This window comes from Lissotriton vulgaris, chromosome 5 (assembly GCF_964263255.1).
Source record: "Lissotriton vulgaris chromosome 5, aLisVul1.2, whole genome shotgun sequence".
Lineage (NCBI taxonomy): Eukaryota > Metazoa > Chordata > Amphibia > Caudata > Salamandridae > Lissotriton > Lissotriton vulgaris.
In genome coordinates, this window is record NC_141693.1 from 1,422,280,415 (window position 1) to 1,422,301,482 (window position 21,068).

General features: G+C 45.4%; 1 protein-coding gene across 1 annotated transcript in view; it reads right to left on the reverse strand.

The window, feature by feature from the left end:
• Positions 1–21,068, reverse strand: part of C5H1orf162 (chromosome 5 C1orf162 homolog) — a 349,182-nt gene that overhangs the window by 215,759 nt on the left and 112,355 nt on the right. Inside the window, exon 3 of the mRNA XM_086923354.1 lies at positions 20,158–20,314. Coding sequence (XP_086779480.1) covers positions 20,158–20,314 — 157 coding nt within the window. The remainder of the gene's footprint in view (positions 1–20,157; positions 20,315–21,068) is intronic.

Consider the following 21,068-nt stretch of genomic DNA (forward strand, 5'->3'; position numbering starts at 1 on the left):
CCTTTTGTACCGCTTTTGGCCGCCATAAGTGTGGCAGGGTATGCTCAGACGTGAGTCCCTTGCTCACTTTGCCACTGGATTCAAGCAAGCCGGGCTGAAGACGGCTGGAATGCCAGAAACCGGTCCTCGGAAGCTTGTTTCCGGTCCAGGGAAGACATGGCTTGGCAGTTCGGCTGGACTGTTCCCATGAGGCACAGGGTCAGACTGATTTGCATATAGCCATGTCTGAACTGGGGTGGCAGAGTGAGCTAAAGAACGGTGATGGATTAAACCCAGATCTTTTGACTGGGTGTGAGTGTTTGTTTGATTCAGATGCTCCGTCCATCACCACCCACCTTTTGTACCGTCACATTACTCAAGGCTCCAGAAGTTTCATTTATAGTAGCCTCAACAACACGAGCTAGGTGTCTGATGTCTCTGTTATTGGCCATTGGGCCCCAGAAAGGAAGCAACCCTTTAATGAAGTCAGCTGCCTCCTGTCCTATTGTGTCTTTCTGATCAAAGACTCCCCTACCATGTCTCTTTTTGTAATGACTTGAAGGAGCAGTATACGTTGGGGAAGAAGAAAAGCCACATAGCATGTTCCTGAGAAATAAGTGGGAAGCCATGTATAGGCTCTATCGTGACAGATAAAATATGTGCCTTGTGATGGCACTAGCGGTGAGGGAATCTGAGGTGTATAGACATAGGGATGAGAACAGATATTCTTCTCTAGCGGATTCTTGACATTCTGACCATTAATTTGTAAACAGAAATTACCTCGATGAGGTACAGTCCAGATTGGCGGAGAGCTCCTTAGTTTAGCCTTTTCTGTAAGGCTAGTAACGTATCGCGTTATGTTCCATCCATCATATGCTCTCTTCTCTTCTGTAGGAATCTTACTAATCTGGGCAATCTTAGCCATAGTCACAATTCCGTTAATCAAAGTACTATGACTAAAGTCTGCTCCACCACCATATGGACTGCCAGGAGGATATCGCAGCTGATTTTGATAAAGGTTAGAAAACATAGCCAGATAATCCCAGGTGGAACCTTCATAGGAGAAAGGAAAAACCAAATATGGCATGCCTCTCTCCGTATTATGAGGCATGAGCCCACAAACCCAACAATCAGCAGTATTCATTACTAATTGATGTTGGTGTGATAACTGAATAAACAAATTGTTAAAGTATTCGCTCCTCCCAATCTGTTCGTGTCCTGAAAGTGTATAGAACCGATGTGGGGAGGCAGTAGCAGAAAAAGATACGGGGACAGAGGTAGGGACAGGTAACGGCTGTAGAACATAAACAATCCAACTTCCACATGCTAATAAAGTACATAAACATACCAAATACATAAGGTTATCCCACATGGACTAACCATCAATTTCTTAAATCGTTGTTTCATATTTACAGTCTGATCATTAATTTCCACTTTGACATGCTTTACTCTAAAGGCGTTGCTCACGATAATCCTCTTAGATCACTTAGCTGTGATTGTTAGCTGTCCTATGACACTGCAAGTCCTGCAGACCCTGGGTCACTACTCAGGTCACAGCTTAAGACTCCTACCGTGACCCTGCAACTTGATGGATAGTGGAAGAAAACACATAAAAAATTTCTTTTCAAAACAAACAAAAAAGGTATCATCAGAACAATCGTAAAAAAAAGAAAAAGACAAATGTTTTCGACCGTTCTCGGTAGCAAGTTATATCGAGTCTTATTGGGGATCGTCTGGTCCTTAAAAAAGGCTTCTGGATTCACGGTGTTCAAACGCAGATGTGTTGGGACGGCCTCCTGTAACACGTTGTCGTCTTCTTTCTCAGAGTTCGTGTGGTCCAGGCGTGCACTAGTAAACGGTACAAATCTAGGCACTGTTTCACTTTCGTTGTCAGCTATACCCTCACGAACCCACTGATCAAAAGGCAAGGGCAGGGGTATCTTTTTACAGTGCACGCCATGGACCCAGTTCTTTTTCCCAACAGCCTTTACTGCCGTCCGTGTAGTCAGTAGCACTTGACGCGGTGGGCCCCAACGAGGTTCCAGATTCCGCTTCCGCTGACAGTTCTTGACGCAGACCCAGTCGCCAGGTTGGATGGAATGAACTGGGTCTGCGGAGAAAGCGTTTTGAACCTATTGATGAAGAACACGTAATTTAGTGGTGAGGTCATGCAAGTAGTCAATCAGCATCGGGTATGGAATATCAGAATACTTTTTAGGTCGAGGAACTCCCCAGACATTTGCTGGTCACCCAAAAACGACCTTGTATGGACTCAACCCTAATCAGGAATGGACAGTAGTTCTTGTAGACAGGAGTGCTAATGGTAAGGCATCATACCAGGCGAGACCTGTGCTCGCCTGAATCTTTGCCAATTTGAGCTTGAGAGTACCATTATAACACTCTACCAATCCTGCTGACTGAGGGTGGTTTGCCGCATGGAATTTCTGTTTGATACCAAGACCTGCACATACTTTCTGCATGATCTGGCCTACAAATTCATTCCCATTGTCAGACCAGACAATGCGCGGCAAACCAAACCTCGGGAAAAACTCCTTCAAAAGAACTTTAGCAGTAGATAAGGCAGTATTGTCCTTTAGGGGGTAGGCCTCTATCCATCTGGAAAAGGCACAAACCACCACCAGAACATACTTGAGGTTATTGCAACGATCCATGTGAATGTAATCAATTTGTAATACCTCAAAACGGTACGTAGGGGGAGAAAAATGACCTGCTGGAGTTGGGGTTCCCTTTCCTGGGTTATGCATTAGACAAACAATGCAATGCTTCACTACGTTTTCTGCACATTTAGGAATTCCTTCATTCTGCCATACTGGAGCCAGGATTTTACAAATGCCCTTTGCACTAATATGGGCTGGACCATGCGCCATAGTAACTACAGGTAGTACATAAGTGTCTGGTAAAAGCCATTGTTGATGCTCTGACAATCCCGTCCAACACCCAGTTGCGTCCAACATTCCCGTACTTTCTCTCCACTTACTCAGCTCTTTCTCAGTAGCTTCTTCTTGAATCATTCTCACACTTTCTATTGTGTCCTCACACATTCCTCCTTCTCTGATCCATCTTGCAGGGCCCACAACGTACATGCGACTCGTAACATCTCTTGCTGTCTCTTTTGCTACCTCGTCTGCAAAAGCAGTGTAGTTGGCTCAGACATTTTTGCAATCGCTTGAATTCGTTCTGGGGTCAATCGTCTTCCCTCCTTCGACAAGAGATGACCTAAATAGGTAACCTCTTGGCGGCAATATTGCAACTTAGAAGGGGACACTTTATGATGTAGATCAGACAAATGACGCAACAAACAAACCGTCACATGCTTACAAACATCCTCCGAATCAACAGCAATCAGCAAATCGTCAACATATTGAATCAAAGTAGCACCTGGAGGCAAAATGAACGCGTCAAGCTGAGATTTCAAAGCCTGACTGTAAATAGAAGGACTTTCACAATAACCTTGAGGAGCAATAGGAATGCTAAAGAAAGCATTCGACAGATCGATAACAGAAAACCATGCCGCCGAGGCCGGTGTCATAGTAATCAAAGCATGATATCTGGAACAACAGGAAACTGGGGGACAGCAATCTTGTTGACCTCCTGAAGATCAATCACAAAGAGATACACAGGTGGTTGAGAAGGATCACTGCGTTTAAGAACAGAGAGAACAGGACTGTTACAAACATTGCCTCTCGTTTCCTCAACCACACCCTTCTGGACCAGATCATAAATAATAGCCATCAAGGCTCGCTCACCATCATTAGAAATCTTGTACTGTGGAATACGTGGCAGTTTAACATTAGGCTTGATAGTAACCACATAAGGAGGAATCTGTACCAAACCAACATCGTTCGGACCTGTATCCCAAAGTGTAGCAGGAAGAGACTGTAACTCAGGTGGAAAACTATCCTTCGATAGAAATATAGGAGAAACCAATTTCTTACCCAAATTAAGACGCACGCCAGAGGGGAAACAATACAACGTTGCATGAAGACTTTCAACAGATCCAAACCCAACAAATTCTCACCGCAACCAGTCGTTAAAATAAGTGGAGCTTCCAGATCGTAAGGACCAATCGAAAGAGGCAAAGGACAAGAAACTGGGTTAGCAACTGGGGCGCCAGAAAATCCTACAGAAACGTTTGTTAAGCCAGACAAAGGTGCCCCAGGGAGTTTTGAATGGATCATGGAACTTCTCATTGCACCGTATCCAACAGGAACGGCTCTGCAGCACCCAAGGCAACTACCTCAACATGAGGCCCATTCTGATCCACTGGAACTGATACGGCTCCCTTACTTTGTCCATGGCTGTCCTAACTTGAATGAAAATCCTGAACCTCACCCTCAACACAATAATCGTCATTGTAATATCGCGCAGACTGAGTATTCTGCTGATCAAAATAATTTCAAGAGTTCTGAGGGGGAAAGGAACGCTGCCCCTGAGACAACGCACCTCGCCCTCTACCCTTAGGTGCTGATTGAAAACCACCACGGCCTCGCAGTCCTTGAACTCCACCATTCCGCTGCAATAAAACCGGACAACTATTCTTAAAATGGCCTTCCTCTTTACAATAGGCGCACTGATTAGGACCAAGAAAAGGTCGCGGAACAAAAGGCTCAGATTTCTGCAGCAACCTTTGAGACTGAATAGGTTGCTGGAACTGACGCTGACCGGAACGAGGAGGATAAGCCTGCTGAAGAAAAACTCTTGTTTTTAAATCCTTAGTCTTCTTCTCAGCCTTATCTTTTTCTTCCTTGTCCCTATTCTCATAATATTGAGCAGTAGCTAATATTTGGGCAGACGAAGAAACAGCCCAAGAACTTTCTGAATCTTTCAACTTATGAGACAATTCAGGGAGCAGATTGAAAACAAATGTATCCACAAATAATCGCTGTCCTCTCTCAGTACTCAAATCCTGACCACTATGGTCAATAAATGTCTCCTCAAACCGAGTAAAGAAATCAGAAACACCTTTTTTCTGCTTACACGCAGCTAACTTATCCCAATTAACATGTAAGGCAGGCATCATCGTCTTCATTAAAGCTATGATTCTTCCAGGCAACTGTGTAATCAAATCGTCTGGCTTAGTACCACCCACTTGTGCTGTATCTGCAGCAACTATATCAGCCCAACTACCACCTAAGGCTTGGTCGTGATCCTCTCTACGAATCCGAGCCCACAATGCTTGTGGAACTACATTCCCCATCAGCATATCAACATCTGCCAAATTCATAATACATGCATCAACAGTCTGGGACAACTCTTTATAATAGCCAGCAGGATTTTTACGAGGGTTCGGCAATGACTGCTTAAGTGCTAAAACTTCAGCTCGTTTCCAAGGAGTATGTACCCATACATGCTGAAAACAAGCAGGAACAGCTTGAGCAGCACCTACTTGCGGAACCGCTTCCCTCCATACTGGAGGAACTTCTCTCGTAGGATAATTTTTCGTTTTCTGTCTAACTGCAGGATAAGGTTCGGGAATAGTCCGGGAAGAATATAAGGACCTAAAAGCAACAAGTGTCTGTATAGCATCGTCAACGTCAGGACCCACTATAAGTCCTTTATCAAACTTATCCTGTATCTCCAATAGACCCTGAGGAGTTAGATCCAATTCCATATCCTCCTATCCTTTAGTGAGTGCATCACACATAACATTAAAAACGTATCTCTGTGTAGGCGCATTCCACTGGAGAAAGGTACTCAGTATATCAGATACACTATATAATGGACCATTCATCATCCATCTATGAGCAAGGGAGTCAAATACAACCCGTTCCTCTGAATCTTGGAGTCGACTACGGGATTGCCTTCAAGAAAAAGCAGGAGTCCTATTGAACGGGCCAAAGAGGGAGGAAAAAGACCAGAAACAGTATTGACTAACCTATTACGAATCGGAGAGGAAGTAGGGAGTAAAACTGAAGACGAAGTATTAAGCAAAGGCAGAGAAGGGCTACACGTTGCAAGAGACACAAAAGGCAAAGGAGACTGAGGTACAGAAGTTTGTGGCAAAGGAGGTGCAGGCGGTATTACTGGAAGAGGCAAGGGTGCGGGAGCTGGAGCTCCTGGCTGAACAATAGGTTGCTGCACAGGTGGCAATAATACAGGTGCATTAGCACCTGGCGCATACGGCGGAGGTAATTTCAACAAATGTGACATTAAGGGATCTTCATCAAGATCTTTGCGTTGGGGGGTTAACACAGGATAGCACCTATCGATTGCCATCCGATGCTGCCTATCCGAGACCTCAGTCGCTCGATCAGTCTCATCATCTTTAAATTGCTGGGCAGCCTGTATAACCGTCATATCTTTCATTTTCCTATCTCTTTTTGCTTGTTTAATTTCTCTCTGTTTGGCTTCCTTACGACAAAGGCGGAAAGAGTCAAACATTGCTGGCCGGGCTTTTCTTTTGAACAGAATTGACTCCAGATTTTCTAATATGTCAGGCTCAAAACTACCATTTTGTGGCCACCGTAAGACAGCATCTTTCTTTGTGTATCGGATCCATGCATTGTTAAAGGCAATGGGACCAACACCATGCTTGGAATAGAGCTCATAAGTGGGAGTTCCAACCGGAGGAATTGGACATGACTCCTCAAGCCGGGAATCCCTAGAACAGCAAAAACAACAAAGTTTCCTAAATCCGCTCAGACCAGGCATTTTAAGCACACTGATTCGTTCACTCACTTCGAGGAGTGAAAGCAAAGAACACAGTACAAAAGAACTCACCCTTCGGTTTTGACTATTGCAATAGGCGAAATAACAAAAATCAAAAACAAAACAAAGAAGTGGGTGCTACCCACAAATACTTAACTAAATGGTTTTCTCACGCCAACGGAGGTCCGTCTAACATCTCGCGATGCCAATTATCACCAGAGGGTCCAGGGCGGTAGTCAGGGCAGCAGTCATCAGCAGCCGTCTGAAAAGGAGTAGCCGCTCTGTAAAAGACCTTCGCTCCACTTCGACATACAGGGGTCGCTTGGCGTGGCTCGCGAATCCTCTGGAATTTTCTTGCGGGACTTCTCATGACCCTCGGCCTGAACCGCTACCACTGAAACCGCCCAACGTGGGCACTAGTTGGAGAACCGGGCCTTATGGGTCGGGCGGCGCAGGGCACGCCTAAATCCCCGGATTCACCTGCCTTGTAACTAACAGAGACACGAGACACTCCGTTGAGCGTGGAAGCCAGGTTTATTACCTGCAGCTAAGCACAGTTATCCTAGAAGTTACACCAAAGGTGGGTTCTAAGGAGACTACCACTTCAATCCATGGCGTACAATCTTTTATACTAAACACATTTACAATATCCCACTCCCTACACATACAAAACGAACGAATGAGAAAAGTTGGAAAACAAACTATCAGGTGTCTCAAAATACGCCCCCTTCTCGGACCCCGTGTGTCACCCCTCCCGACAAATTAATCAGTGATGGTGTTCACAATCCCCTCTCGCAGGTGGCAGGACATGCTTGTGTGTCTCAAAGGATAGTTGTGTAATAGGAGCATACAAGGAGAGAATAGTGAAGGCCATCCGAATAAGATAGAATAAGGGAAGAATAGGAGAGGGCAAATAGTCAGCCGAGACAGGGATCAATCGAACCAGACATGGATTAGCGAACTCAGCCAAACCCTGACATCGGGTTTCATGAACAAGGACAATGGAGTGACTTTTTAACTGAAAGGACACGTAGCAGCTGCAAAAGCATAAGCACATCGTTCGCCGTGCTGCCTGAGTGCGGGCAACACAAAATGGCGACAGGACACAAAATGGCGGCTAGATACGAGACGAAATCTGAAATCGCAGAACCTCAGGCTGTACTTTTTCCATGAGGGTCAGGGTCATGACTGATTTGCATATCTGAATTTGGGTGGCAAATTAAGCTAAAGAATGATGATGGATTCAACCCAGATCTGTGACTGGGGGCGAGTGTCTGAAAAAATTCAGCGCTCCGTCCATTATCTCCTTGTGTTTGCTTTGTTCACCCTAAGTTGGCAGGTTATGCCCAGATGTAGGTCCATTGCTCACTTTGCCACTGGATTCAAGCTAACCTGGCTGATGAGGGCTGTTAGCCCAAAACGGTCCCAGGATGCTTGTTTCTGGTCCGGGGAAGACAAGGATTGGCAGTTCAGGCTAGACTGTTCCCATGAGGCACAGGGTTAAGACTGATTTGTATATAGCCTTGTCTGAACTGGGGTGGCAAAGTGAGCTAAAGAACGATGATAGATTCAACCCAGATCTGTGACTGGGGTGAGTGTCTGAAAAGTTTCAGCACTCTCCATCATCATCTTGTGTTTGCTCTAATCCTTTAGTGCCATTCTTTCTGGTCTCTCTGGTCTTCCTATTCTATGACTGGCTGGTACTGGTCCTCACTTTCACTGGTACCAATGGCCTCATTCTCTTACTCTTGATATTCCTAGTCCACCTGGGGCAATATTATTGAAGTGCCCTGGGGGTGTAACGGGTGTTTGTGCCCACATTGCCAGCCCCTGGGGCACTTTGGTATTACAGAAGGGGCAACAGACACTTTTTGCACCCCCTTCTGTAATACCAATATTGCTGACGCACATAAAGCACCAGCGCAGTCTTCAGACAACATTCTCTCATTTGCAGGGGGGTATGGTCCCATACAAATGAGGGAATCCCTTTGCCTCTGCACCTGAGCCATATTACAGATGTGGGCGCAGAGGCAAAGAACCTGTCAGGAGACGCATTGACAGTGCGCCACCTACAAGGTGGCGCACTATCTGTGTGTTCTGTGATGGCAGACCCCTGGATGGGATGAAGGGTGTTCTATGGACCCCCAAGACATCCCCTTGCAGGTAGATGGAGTCACTCCTGCGTCCGCCTGCAAGGTGATGCCTAATCCCCCTTAAAAGTACAGGCGGGTTGCACCTGCACTGTCAAACATGCAGCAGCTTCAAGGTAGCTGCTCTGTTTTTCACATGAATGTGCTGCCCCCAAGGCAGCACAAGTTTGCGGTTCCCTTGGGGGCAGCTCATTCAATAGGGCACACTCTCCCTGTTGGCCCCATATCTTTATTCATCTGGCCTGATCCTCCTAGCCCTCTTTTTTCTCCTGCTACTTGTCCTTGTGGTTGTTCATCAACTGGTCCTGTCCTCTTTTCAGTTCTTCCTAGGATTAGACACTTTGGGCCATATTATCAAGAAAGGGCGATACATTATTGCCGCTTTTATCGGCAGGAAATTGCTGCTAAAGCGGCGATAATGGGCTTGATAATATGCCCTTATGAATTTCCATAGAAGCCCAGGTTAACGCCAAAACATGGGCTTCTATGGGAATTCACAAGGGCATATTATGAAGCCCATTATCGCTGCTTTAGCGGCAGTTTCCTGCCGATAAAAGTGGTGATAATGTATTGCCCTTTCTTGATAATGTGGCCCATAGTTCCTTAAATTCCTGGACATCCTGGTCCTAGCCACAGAGCTTGTCCTCATGGTGTTGGTCATCCTGGTCCACTTTGTTCTGGTTCTCATTTTCCTTCTCTTGGTCCTTCTGGAGCTGGTATGCCTCCTTGTCTTCTGTAGCACGGTCCTTGTTGTTCCAGTGCTTATTGAGTTAGTGCTCCTCTGCCTCATTCTCCTAGCCATCAAAGTCCTGATCTCATTAGTCGTGGTTCTTGTATTTCTGGACCTCTTTAAAGTAGTCCTTCTGTGCTGAACGTGACATCCAGGTACTTATGGCCACACTAGTGCTTCCTGGTCATCGCAATGCTGGTACTTCCTGATCTTGTTACTTCTTTGTCATCCTGGTCTTCCTTGATCAGGTCTTCCTGATTCTCCCCTCCCTGATGTTCTGGACCTGGCACCACAGGCCCCACCCTTTCTAGTACCCTTTGCTCCTGTTTTACTTGGCCCCCTTGCCTAGGTCCTCCGAGATCAGGTCCTCATAATCCTTGTCCTGTTATTTTGGGACATCCTTCTCCTGCTGATAGTGGTCCCAGATCTGCTTGTGGTACCCTTAGTCCATGTGTTGCTATCTCTGTGACACACAGTCCTTGTCCTTTTAGTCCAGATCCTCCTCTTTCTTGTTTACCTTGGCCTGGCAAACCTGTTCCTTGTTTGTATGTCCACTCTGGTCCTAGCCACCCTAGCCTCGCCCCCCAGGACCTGATTCTTTTAGCCCCATGGTCTTCTATGACCTGGTCTTCCTGGTTCTATTGATCCTGACCCCACTGTCCCTCCTAGCCCTGGTTTTCCTAACTCTTGTCATCCTGGCTCGGATTGCCTAGACATTCGGACAGTTAGGCCTCAGTCTTACGATTCCTTCCTCTGTTCTGTAGTGTCTCTAAGCCTGTCATTTATATTTTTGGCTGAATAAGAGAACCGCATAAACCCCCACATCAACACCACTTTTTTGACTTTTCATTTCTCAAAGCACTGCTTACGATGCTATAACGAATTTCCAAGTTGCATTGTGCCGTTGATTACTATGTCACGCTTGGATGAGGTGATCACCTTTTGGGGTTATTTGGCAACATAGACCAACTCTGACAACAATGAGAGCTCCTTAGCCTCAGAGTGTAAATGCAGACACTCAGACTCTCAAAACCCTCAACCAACTCTGAAATCCCTGCAGTTTGCACTTATGTAACTCCTGCCAACTCCTCATTGGCATCTGTCAGCCATGACTCTCGGAGACCAGTTAGGATGCTTTAGAGTCCAGCCAATTACTTCTGCCAGTACTGCACCTCCTGAGATGTTTGTCAAATTCCTGGACCAGATTACAGACATGTAGTTCTCAGGCACCCCCTCCCAGAGCCCTAAGCTCTGTGGGGAGCTGGGGAGGATATGCATCCTAATCCCCCATTCAGCCTTTGGTGGTGGTCATATCATCTGTCCAAAGTACAGTACATGCCACTCATATTGTGAAGTGGTGCGAGGGTGGAGGGGGAACACAAACAAAAAAAAAATTAATTATAAATGAAGAAAATTGCACTTACCAGTTCCAAAGCCCGCCGCCTAGCTCCCGATCCTCACGTTCAGGAACTGCGGCACAATGCGCAGGGTTCCCGCTCCCAATCCCAGCTCTGCTCCCATGCTGGGAATACTATTGGTCTGAGCGCCTCGGTTCAGCGTTCAGACATAGACTGGGATCCTGTGTTGGTTTTTCCACCCATCTGTACAACACAGCTCAGGCGGAGAAATGCTAAGTGACCATGACAGTTTGGTTCTAGGCCCGGCCAAAAAGTTGTCTACACATGGCAGTGCCCCACACTCACTTCTCCTCCCTAGTGCTGCAGCATCCGTGTGGGTAGCCACATCCCTCTCTCAGGTTGTAGCCTGCAGGACAAAAAATATAATGATAATAAAAAAATTATTATCATCCTATTTTTGTCCTTTACCTCTGCTGTCTTTAAGTAGGGAGGGCGACAGTCCTCCGCCATAAAGGAGGAGCGGCACCCGCGTTATTGCCACCATTGCACACAATGCCAAGCCTCCAACATTCACTGGACAGTCAGGTATTTTATTGTGCACCTTCTGTTTGAACCCAGCATAGTCTCAGTGTGAGAAAGTGGATCACTCGTTGGGGTGGATAGTAGTCCACCTCAAGCAATAATGTCACTATTCTTGTTATGTCAGTACAGGTTTCACTAACATAAACCTGAGCCCAACCCCTGGTTGCTATGGCCCAAAGCAGGCAGGCTAAACTTGATTTATTGATGCCTAATGAAAACAAAAAATCTATGACCAGTATCCCTTTTGTCTCTGTTTTCAGCCCAGACAGCAACAAAGTGGCCAAAATAATCAAGAAAAACTGGCCTGTGCTACGATTCAATGAACAATTTCATGCACCACCTCTATTTTCTTACCAAAGAGGCAATAACATCGCCAACCATCTTGTCCATGCCATTACCTGGCCAACCACCACAACGGAAAAGCACACTATTACAGCTGCATGGGGTCTGAATCCAGTCATTGGACATTTCAAATGCCAATCGTGCAGTGTCTGTGAGTTGACATTTAACACAAAAGAATTCATCTACAATGGACATATCCATCAACTCTCTCACCACTCGAACTACAAAACACAAAATGTCATCTACGTCATCCGTTGTCCGTGTGACCTAATCTACATTGGCCAGACCACCCAAATGGTCAAACAACGGATAATACAACACAAGAGCAGAATTACCTGCAAAGTACTTACGGCTCCACTGGTCACACACTTCATGGAAAAATCACATGCTGACACAGACCTCAGGTGGATGGTCATTGAAAAACCCACACTACCCATCAGAGGGGGGAACATGTCCACTCTACTCAATAGAGCTGAATGTAAATGGATTGCACGAGTTGACTCGGTCAACCATGGGTTAAACACTCTTGTTGAATGGACTAACACTATCACCATTTAAGTCCACTGCCCTTCCAAATATACTACTGCCATGTACTTAACCCTCTGGTTTCAAACCGTGTGTTCTGTTGGACCGCTACGACCTGCAATGTCCAATGTTTTCTTCCCCCGTGGATAGAAATTATTATGATGTTAAATAACCCACCGGTTTCAGACCAATTATCCAACTGGACACTAATCACTTGTACAGACACCCCTCCTCGTACTCATTACTGACAAATCCCACAAATTGTAATACTATTTTGATATTTTGAAATGTATATTGGATGTACTGTGTATTTTCTACATCACCACGGCTTGCACCAGCCCGCCTTGTTTCCCTATAGAACTCCTCGACCCAAGCAGACCTCCCCTTTTACTGCGCCCACCCTTTGCGTCCTGAATGTCAGTGTTGCTTTGACAACAATCCGACACACCCTGAATCTCTTTCTTCTAACCCGCCACTTCTTGTTTGCCAATGTTACCTTGGTAACATCGCGACACGCCCCCGACCCCGCCTCCAGCGCTGACCGTACTCCGCCCCTAGCCTTGACTTCCGCATTTATATATAGGCTTCATACCTGCTCAGTTAGCTCCAGCATTAACTGCCCGCAGCTCCCCACCAGAAGAGCCTCTATTGCCTTCCGCTGCCCTGATTCATTCAGGTAAGCCCAGTTCTCGCACACACGGTGCGATCGGAGTACGTGGTAATGTAACGGTCTCTCACGCCACCGGCTCCCTCTTACTCCCAGTTCTTTTCCTCCCCGTAGGCGCAGCAAGTCCCGCACGCTGATCAGAGATAATCATCGATCAGGTAACTCCACTTAACCGTGGTTTTTCCATCTAGCCTACTTCCTGAATTTGATCAGGTTTTCGTAGCCCCCCACCCCCTTGCTCCCCCGCAGCTTTCGACTTTTGAGCGACCGCATGGACTTCAGCTACCCACGCTCCAGTGCCTGGGTATCACTGTAAGTTTTTCCCCCCCCTTTTTTCCTCCCTCATCACTCAACTCTTATCTCGCACTAATTAGTCGACCTTCCTGACTCACTCGTACACTAGTGATCCTACTATTATATTATTCCAATTGTCCAACTATATCTCTTGACGCTAACACCCACCTTAGTCACCCCTAATTAACACTCCACCTACTCCCCAATCCGGCCCCCACCCCCATCACGCCACATCCACATCTAGACTTGCACTGCTATGCTTCCTTTACCTGACCACTATACCCACTCACCTACCCACCACCCTCCTTGCCCCAGCCCTCGGTCCTCCGCTCAAATTGCCCTTCTCTTGCCCACAGCACTGATTCCATCGACAACCCTGTCCTGATGACGATCCCGACTAAAGGGGATCGAAACGCCGTCGACATTACAGCTTGAATCATATGACGCTTATCACGTTTCTGTGCTCCTGTTCAAATAATTTTGTTTTAAGTGATTACAACTTGTTTCTGTGGAGCCGTTATTTGATGTAAATACTTTATTTCATGCGTCGATCACGCTGTTCACCTTAGCACTTGCACTTTCACCATCACCAATTGTATATAGCACCTTGCACCAAGTGCCACTGGGTTGTCACATGATCTGCTCTGTACAGTGCTGTTTTAACTGTATTGTCATGTGAAAGACCATCCCCTTTTGCCTCTTGGTGAATAATACTGCCTTTTTTGAACAAAATTCAAGTGACTCCTTGTTTCTTCCTTTTTGTAATGCACATTGCATACATTGTTGAAACTGTCTTTATATGATACCTGTTGGGAATTGTTTCTGCTTACACGACACACCCATCCCAACGAGGTATATGGGTCTTCTCCTGTTGTTCTTACACATAAGCGGAGAAGAATGTAGCATGAGCTGCGGTGAAGTCAGCCACAGCAACGATGTAACCTCAACAAATCGGCTGGCAGATTGCTGCTGGTCCCCTAATGATTCACCAGGCAGAAATTTAGCAAATAGTCCAAACTCTTAGCAGTAGAAGTACAATCTGATAACAGCCAAGGGTTCCAGTACCTCAGGAACAAGATTTAGGGATAGGGATTGACTCCAACAGAAGCCCCTAGCAGGATCCAGGGCAAGTCCAGTTGAAGCTGGTCAGCAGGGCTGTTTCAGGAAAGTTGGTTTTTTGCAGCTTTTCTTTCCCTGTAGTGTAGGAGGTCAGCCAATTGACACTTAGAGTCAGCTTCTTTGTCCAAGCTACAAGTGGAAACAGATCCAACCCTTAGTGTTCTCCTCCCAGGTCTCAGCAGCAAGTGCAGTCCTTCTTCTGTCTTCCACGTGATCAGTAGTGTTCTTAAGAGAGTGCATAGGAGTGTAACACTGTCACTAGCCTGGGGGTGGGTGTGACTCCTACAGCCTGATTCATCAAGCGAAATTGCGCTCGCAAAGGGCCAGATTCTGAGAATCTGGCCTTTTGCGAGTGCAATTTTTGCATTTGGGATTCATCATCCCAAATGCAAAATTCGCTAATGAAGAAATCGCAAATTTGCGAGGATTAGCATTTAAGGAATCTCCATTAGAGATTCTTTAAATGCTATTCATGAAACATTTAAAAATTGCGAATTCGCAATTTTGGGCCGCTATTTACCGCGAGGTCAAACCTCATGGTAAATAGCGAAAACTTAGAAAAATGCATTTAAATGCATTTTTCTAAGTTGCAATGTTACACACACACATGTCCTTTGGACATGTGTGTGTGTAACATCTGTCTGAATGTACATTTCAGGGGTGTTACAGGGTGTCCTTTGGACACCCCTGCACCCTTGAAATCGCTATATCATTTGCGATTAGCTAATTGCTAATCGCAAATAAGGAATGACACCCAATTCATTCCTATGGGCCTAGGCCCATAGGAATGAATGGGGAGTTATTCCTTATTTGCGATTAGCAATTAGCTAATCGCAAATAAGGAACCTGTAGGAATCGCAAAAAATATTGCGATTCCTACATGAATCCCGTTTTGCGAGTCTGGAATAGTGATTCCTTATTAATCGCTATTTCAGACTCGCAAAACTTCACTATGATGAATCAGGCTGCTAGTCTATCCATAACCAAAAGGGAAATAGCTTCCAGAGGTAACCATACTCAATGTTGCAGTAGTTCCTGTGTGACTGACTGCAAACAATCCCAGTGTTCCTCCATCAAACAGTAGCATGGCAGAGCCTTGTAGCTCCTGTTACCTCCTAGGCGGTGGGGCCAGGGAAATTAGCAACCCCACCTCTGTGGTCACTTAAAACCAGTTCTGCGAGCAGCTCTTCTACCACTGGAACTGATGCCTGGCTGTCTAGAAGACCAAAGGAGGGGACAGACCCAGGTGTTAGCTACATCTTCCTGCGCCAGGGTAGGCCTCTTTGAAGACAATTATGTTACTGGACACTGCCAAGATGGCCATCCTGTCACAGAAACAGAACACCTGCCCCCACCCAAGGGCGTATCGACGAGTCCAGTTATTAAAGCGGTTCTATGCTGGTGATAAGGACGATGTGCCTTGGGTGAGCGGCAACGCAATGTGACCAAGCCTGTCAAACTGTAACAAGCCGTAATAACAGCTATGTAGCAAAGTACAACATAACGTACAGATAAATACGTCTTAGTTATGCATACCTGTGAAGCTGGTCGATAGTGGCGCTGTGTTCATAGAATGAACTCCCCAAAAATAAAAAATTGACGAGTTAAATAAGGAAAACGTTAGAGAATAGTAGTGCAAGTGTGTATTTCGTGCAAGAGATTCACAGTAAACGCAGGAAACAATAATGTATCCGTATCACCAGCATAGAACCGCTTTAATAACTGGACTCGTCGATACTCCGTTTCACCCCTTGGCTTAGCCCGTTTCACGACCTCACAGTCCATTCTTTTCTTTGTTTTCACAAGCTCGTTTATTAACCGGCACTCGGTGGTGTTGCCCAAACGATTTTCTTTTTTCGCACTCATAACTGTTCTCGGATTTATACCCATTTGTTTCTTTTCCAGGGATTACCCCTGACTAAGGGCTGGTCCGAAATGCATTGGGGCTATATAAAGTTTCTGTGACGCAATAACAGTTTACATATATGCCTCATAAAAGTGCACTAAGATGTACTGATGATACGAATACGTCATAATGGAATACTTTATGATCTGAACTACAACAGAATGAAATTATTTTTGAAATTCAAGAATTGGGTAAAGCAATTTGTAAAAAGCGACAGGCTCGCTTTGGAGTGCTATAGGTCTGGCTTTTCCCGAGTGAAGGGCACTTTTCTAACTTTAAATATCATGCACCCTGCCTTCTGGGCACTTTAGGCCTACTTATGGGTGACTTAATATTATTTATTAGGATGGTTTAGGCCTGTGAAAAGGTGTGATTTTGACAGGCCAGAACTGCAGTTTAAACAAGCACAGCCAGGTTACTGGTGGCAGGCCTTTAGTCATGTTTTGCACTGTCAAGCTAGTGCTGGCACAATTTGTACGGCAGTCCACTAGTGACATTTCACTTACAGGCCCAGGGTACATTTTGTACAATTTAATACGGACTTACAGTTAAGTTAGAGGCATTTTCCTACACTTGTGATCAATCTTGAGCTAAATACCCGCCCCGCTGCAGTTAATCGCTAACAGTTGTCTAATAATTGCTCCCTCGCTCTCTGTACCAAATTCTTTCCTTCATACCAATTAACTAGTTGCTTTTATTGGCTGTGTCCTGAATCTTAATATTTCTACACCCGAATGCCACCCCTCCATACCAGTGGCGGCCCGCTGAGGAAGTGCTGTGTGGCAGTAGGGCGGGGTGTGGGAGGGGCCGGGTGGGGGGTAGTGGACTCCGAAATACGACAGAACGGAGTAAAGTAAGTAAATCATAAAACAATTTACCTTGCGCGTGCTGCATTGCCAACTCGTCTACTACCCCTCCACCCTGCCCCTGGCCTGCCTGCCCCACCACACCGCCCGCAGCACTCCGTCAGCGAGCCGCCAATGCTCCATACATTCATCATAAGGCACCCTTCATATCTGGTCTGGATATTCCCAAAATCCCTGTGTTTGTATTGCTGCTGCCTATCTGCTGCTCATCTGTCCCCAGGTCGGAACTCTAAAGAAAGCACAATTACTTCTAAGTCCAAAACAAGCACCACACTCCCATGAGAGGCACAACTTCTTTAAAAATCATGAAAATACTTTTAAGGTAGACTATAAACATTTTTTTTTAATTATTTCAAAAAGTAAAGAAAAAATACTTAGGGGCAGATTGATGATGCCCTTGCGCCGCTATTGTGTCACTTTATTTGACGCAAATGCGGCGCAAACAATGCACCCTATTTACAATGTGACGCATCTAGGAGATGCATCACGTTGTAAAGCCCTGCGCCATAAGGAGGCGTTCCTGCGCAGGGGGGGGGGGGGGGGGGGGGGCGTTCCTGCGCAGGAACGCCTCCTGAAAGCGGCTGAGTGAAATCTATGAGATTTCACTCAGTCACTTTCAGGGCAATGCTGCGTCAAAACCCTGCGCATGCTTAAAGCAGGCGTAGGTCTTGATGCAGCATTGTGTAGATGGGGCACCCCCGAGCCTTGCTGGAGCTGCGCTCGCGCTTGCGACGCAACTCCAGCAATGCGCCACATTTCCGGCACAGATGTGTCACGCATCTGTGCCGTTTTTGCACCATGGTGCGCCGCATTATAAATTCGGCGCACCATGGGTGGCGTAGCTGTGGCACACGTTAACTGGCGCATCCCTGGGGATGCGCCAGTTAACATAAATCTGCCCCTTAGCATATACTAAAAAACATTCTCATAGATAACCCTCTTCATATCTGAAAATGAGCAATGTACAGACAACCAAACACCACAAGGGCCTCATTTATGAGGCCATGCGTCACTTTTACGCCGCCGGTGCGTCACTTTTTTTGACACACCAGTGGCGTAAAAATCGCGCATTGTTGCGCCATATTTACAAAGTGACGCATCTAGGTAGATGCGTCACTTTGTAAACCCCTGCGCCACATTATACCTGCGCTAGGTATAATGTATGTAAGGGGGGCGTTTTGACGCAAGAAAGGGTCATGGAAGTGACGCAGTGAAATCTATAAGATTTCACTGCACCATTTCTTGGCCACTAAAGTGTCAAAATCTTACGCCTGCTTCATGGCAGGCGTAAGACTAACGCAGGCACTAACAACATGGGACTTGCCCATGTGAAAGTACAAATTGCTGGAGTCACTTTGTGACACACTCCAGCAATGCGTCCCTTTTGCGCCTACAGATAAGTCAGAAATACTGAGGTATCTGTAACTCCTTGTGACATGATGCGTCATATTATAAATATGACGCATCAATCATGACGTAAGGAGTGCGCACTGAGAAGTGACGCATCGTTGCTTTCATGCAGCGATGCGTCATTTCTCATAAATGAGGCCCCTAGACTGTAGGACAAATGAGGTGTATTGCAATATACAGAGGCCCCAGCAGAAGCAGTTTGCAGTCAAGTATTTTTGTATGTGTTCTAAAGCAAGTTTGCAGACACTGATATTGCTATTTCTTATTTCAATTTCATACTGGAAAAAAAAATATTTCAAATTGATGTTATTTTTTTGATCTGTGAACCACTTAGTTTGATTCGTGGACTTGCATATGGGCTTACTTTAATATGTCAGACACACCTCTATTTATTATATAGTTAACACCTTCGTATTGCCTGGAGTCCCTTTTCTACTTTGATAATTGTTCATGGCATATGGCGGTCTGGGTAAATAAAGACCTCATTCATACTATCCAGTCGTCATTCCAAATAATGTATAATATGTGCTATTTATGCAGCTGCTGGATAAATAGTGTTGTTGTCAGCTAATAGCAGAGATTATGTGCTAGTTGGCCAGTGGCCTGATAAATAGCAGAGATTCTATACTCTTTTGTCCACTGTCTGGATAAGAAGCCACTTCCTCATCTGACAGGAATGGAAGACAAGCTTCAAACCACAAGCACTTGACGGTCTGAGGCAACAAACTGGGGAGACAGGAAGTGGCTGGACGAGGGGGCTTGCTTTGGCTGAGCTGAGGCTAAGAGGAAGGCATCAGAATACGTTGGGGCTGGGAGATAGCCTGCGACTTCAAGTGATTGCCATTGGGGGAAAGAGTGAATAAAGTAATTGTTGTAACTAGATTTATCTTCTTTAGGTTGCTCAGCCAGAATGAGTGAGATGTCTGCGTGGAATGTTGGTGTGCGTGATGTCAGAGTGAATAGAATGTGTGTGTGCCTGGTGTGTGTGGAGAATGTCAGTTGGTGAGTGAGGGCTGAGCAACATCCATCAAGCTCCTGGTGGGACCTAATACTTATCTTATTGAAACCAACTAATAAACATCTTGCTTGGACTAATTACCTGGCTACCATCTACTTTATATCATCATTTACCACAACAGTAATCCTCTAAGCAGACTAATGATGGATGATTATCACAAGGATTGGGACATTAGCTATGAGCTGGTGGCTCGTAACTGGCCAAGATGAAGGGAGTGTTTGCAGTATTGTGTGAAATGTGATTCTAATTGTGCAAATGAAATCATTCTGGCATTCCTCTTGTTCTGCAAACAATTGGACAACTTGATATAAACCACAGAGATGAAAACTTTTGTATTCTTCCTAGATCTGTACACTCGTATTTCAGGCTGCACTGAGCACTTTTGGCCTTGTGCCGCTGCTGTGTATATTGGATCTTCTCATTACTAAGGCACAACGTGAACATCATCACTCATACTCTGTACATCTGGAGTACCATTAGTATTTCTGCCTCCTGTTATTGTGAAACGCAAACAACGTGTGATGGTGTATAATTCTACATACCTGCATATTTCTTTGACTGTGTCCATTGTAACTGCCGATGTTGTTAGAGGTGTTTCAGTTAAAACTGTTGTAGTAGTAGGTGGCTCTGTTGTCGTTGTAGTTGTAGTTGTTGGTGTAGTAGTTGTTGTAGTTGTTGTTGAAGCTGGAGTTGCTGGGGCTACAGAAAGCAGATATTAGATAGCATTACCACTTGTGGTATGTAAATGTACAATAGAGGGTGCCCTGCATCTAATGAGAAGAGGAGTATTTAGAGTGGAGTTCGGTTTGAGTGGTTCACCAAAATAAAACATGTGAACAGTCAGCACCTGAATGTACCACAATACAGCCCCTACATAAGAAGTCAGTGTTCTTTCCTCACAATTCATCAGCATCCTTCCCATCCAGTATACTTGCTGATTTCTTTCGGGATAAATCCGGCAGGGTTATTTACACCTGACATTTTGAACGATTTGATGGATCTCTGTAGTCGTTTTAGGATTCAATGATAATAGATAGATAGATATTACTTATTTCCTCAAACAAGCAAATATACTACCTTTGCTCTATTGGGAGTGGAGAGAGGAGGCCAAATCCTAATGGTTACGTCTGAATAGTTTGAAGATGGCCCTACCAGAAGTAAAGGCATGTTCATTTGAATGCTCCAATTTTCGGCTGATGTTCAGAAGAACCAAGTCTGCCCCATTGTTCAAAGATCCCGCAGCTCCTTACCGTCAACTGGAGTGCAAAATAAAAGTCCTGTTTTTGCCCCATTTTCTCAATTTAACTAAAGTCCTATGATGGTGATAAACTAGCCATGGAACACAGAACATACGCTGGATGAACTTATATCTTAGTTATAGAAGTAAGTTTGGATCAGTGTAGGGTTACAACTTTCACATCATAATCTATGTTTTAAACATTCCCGGACGAAA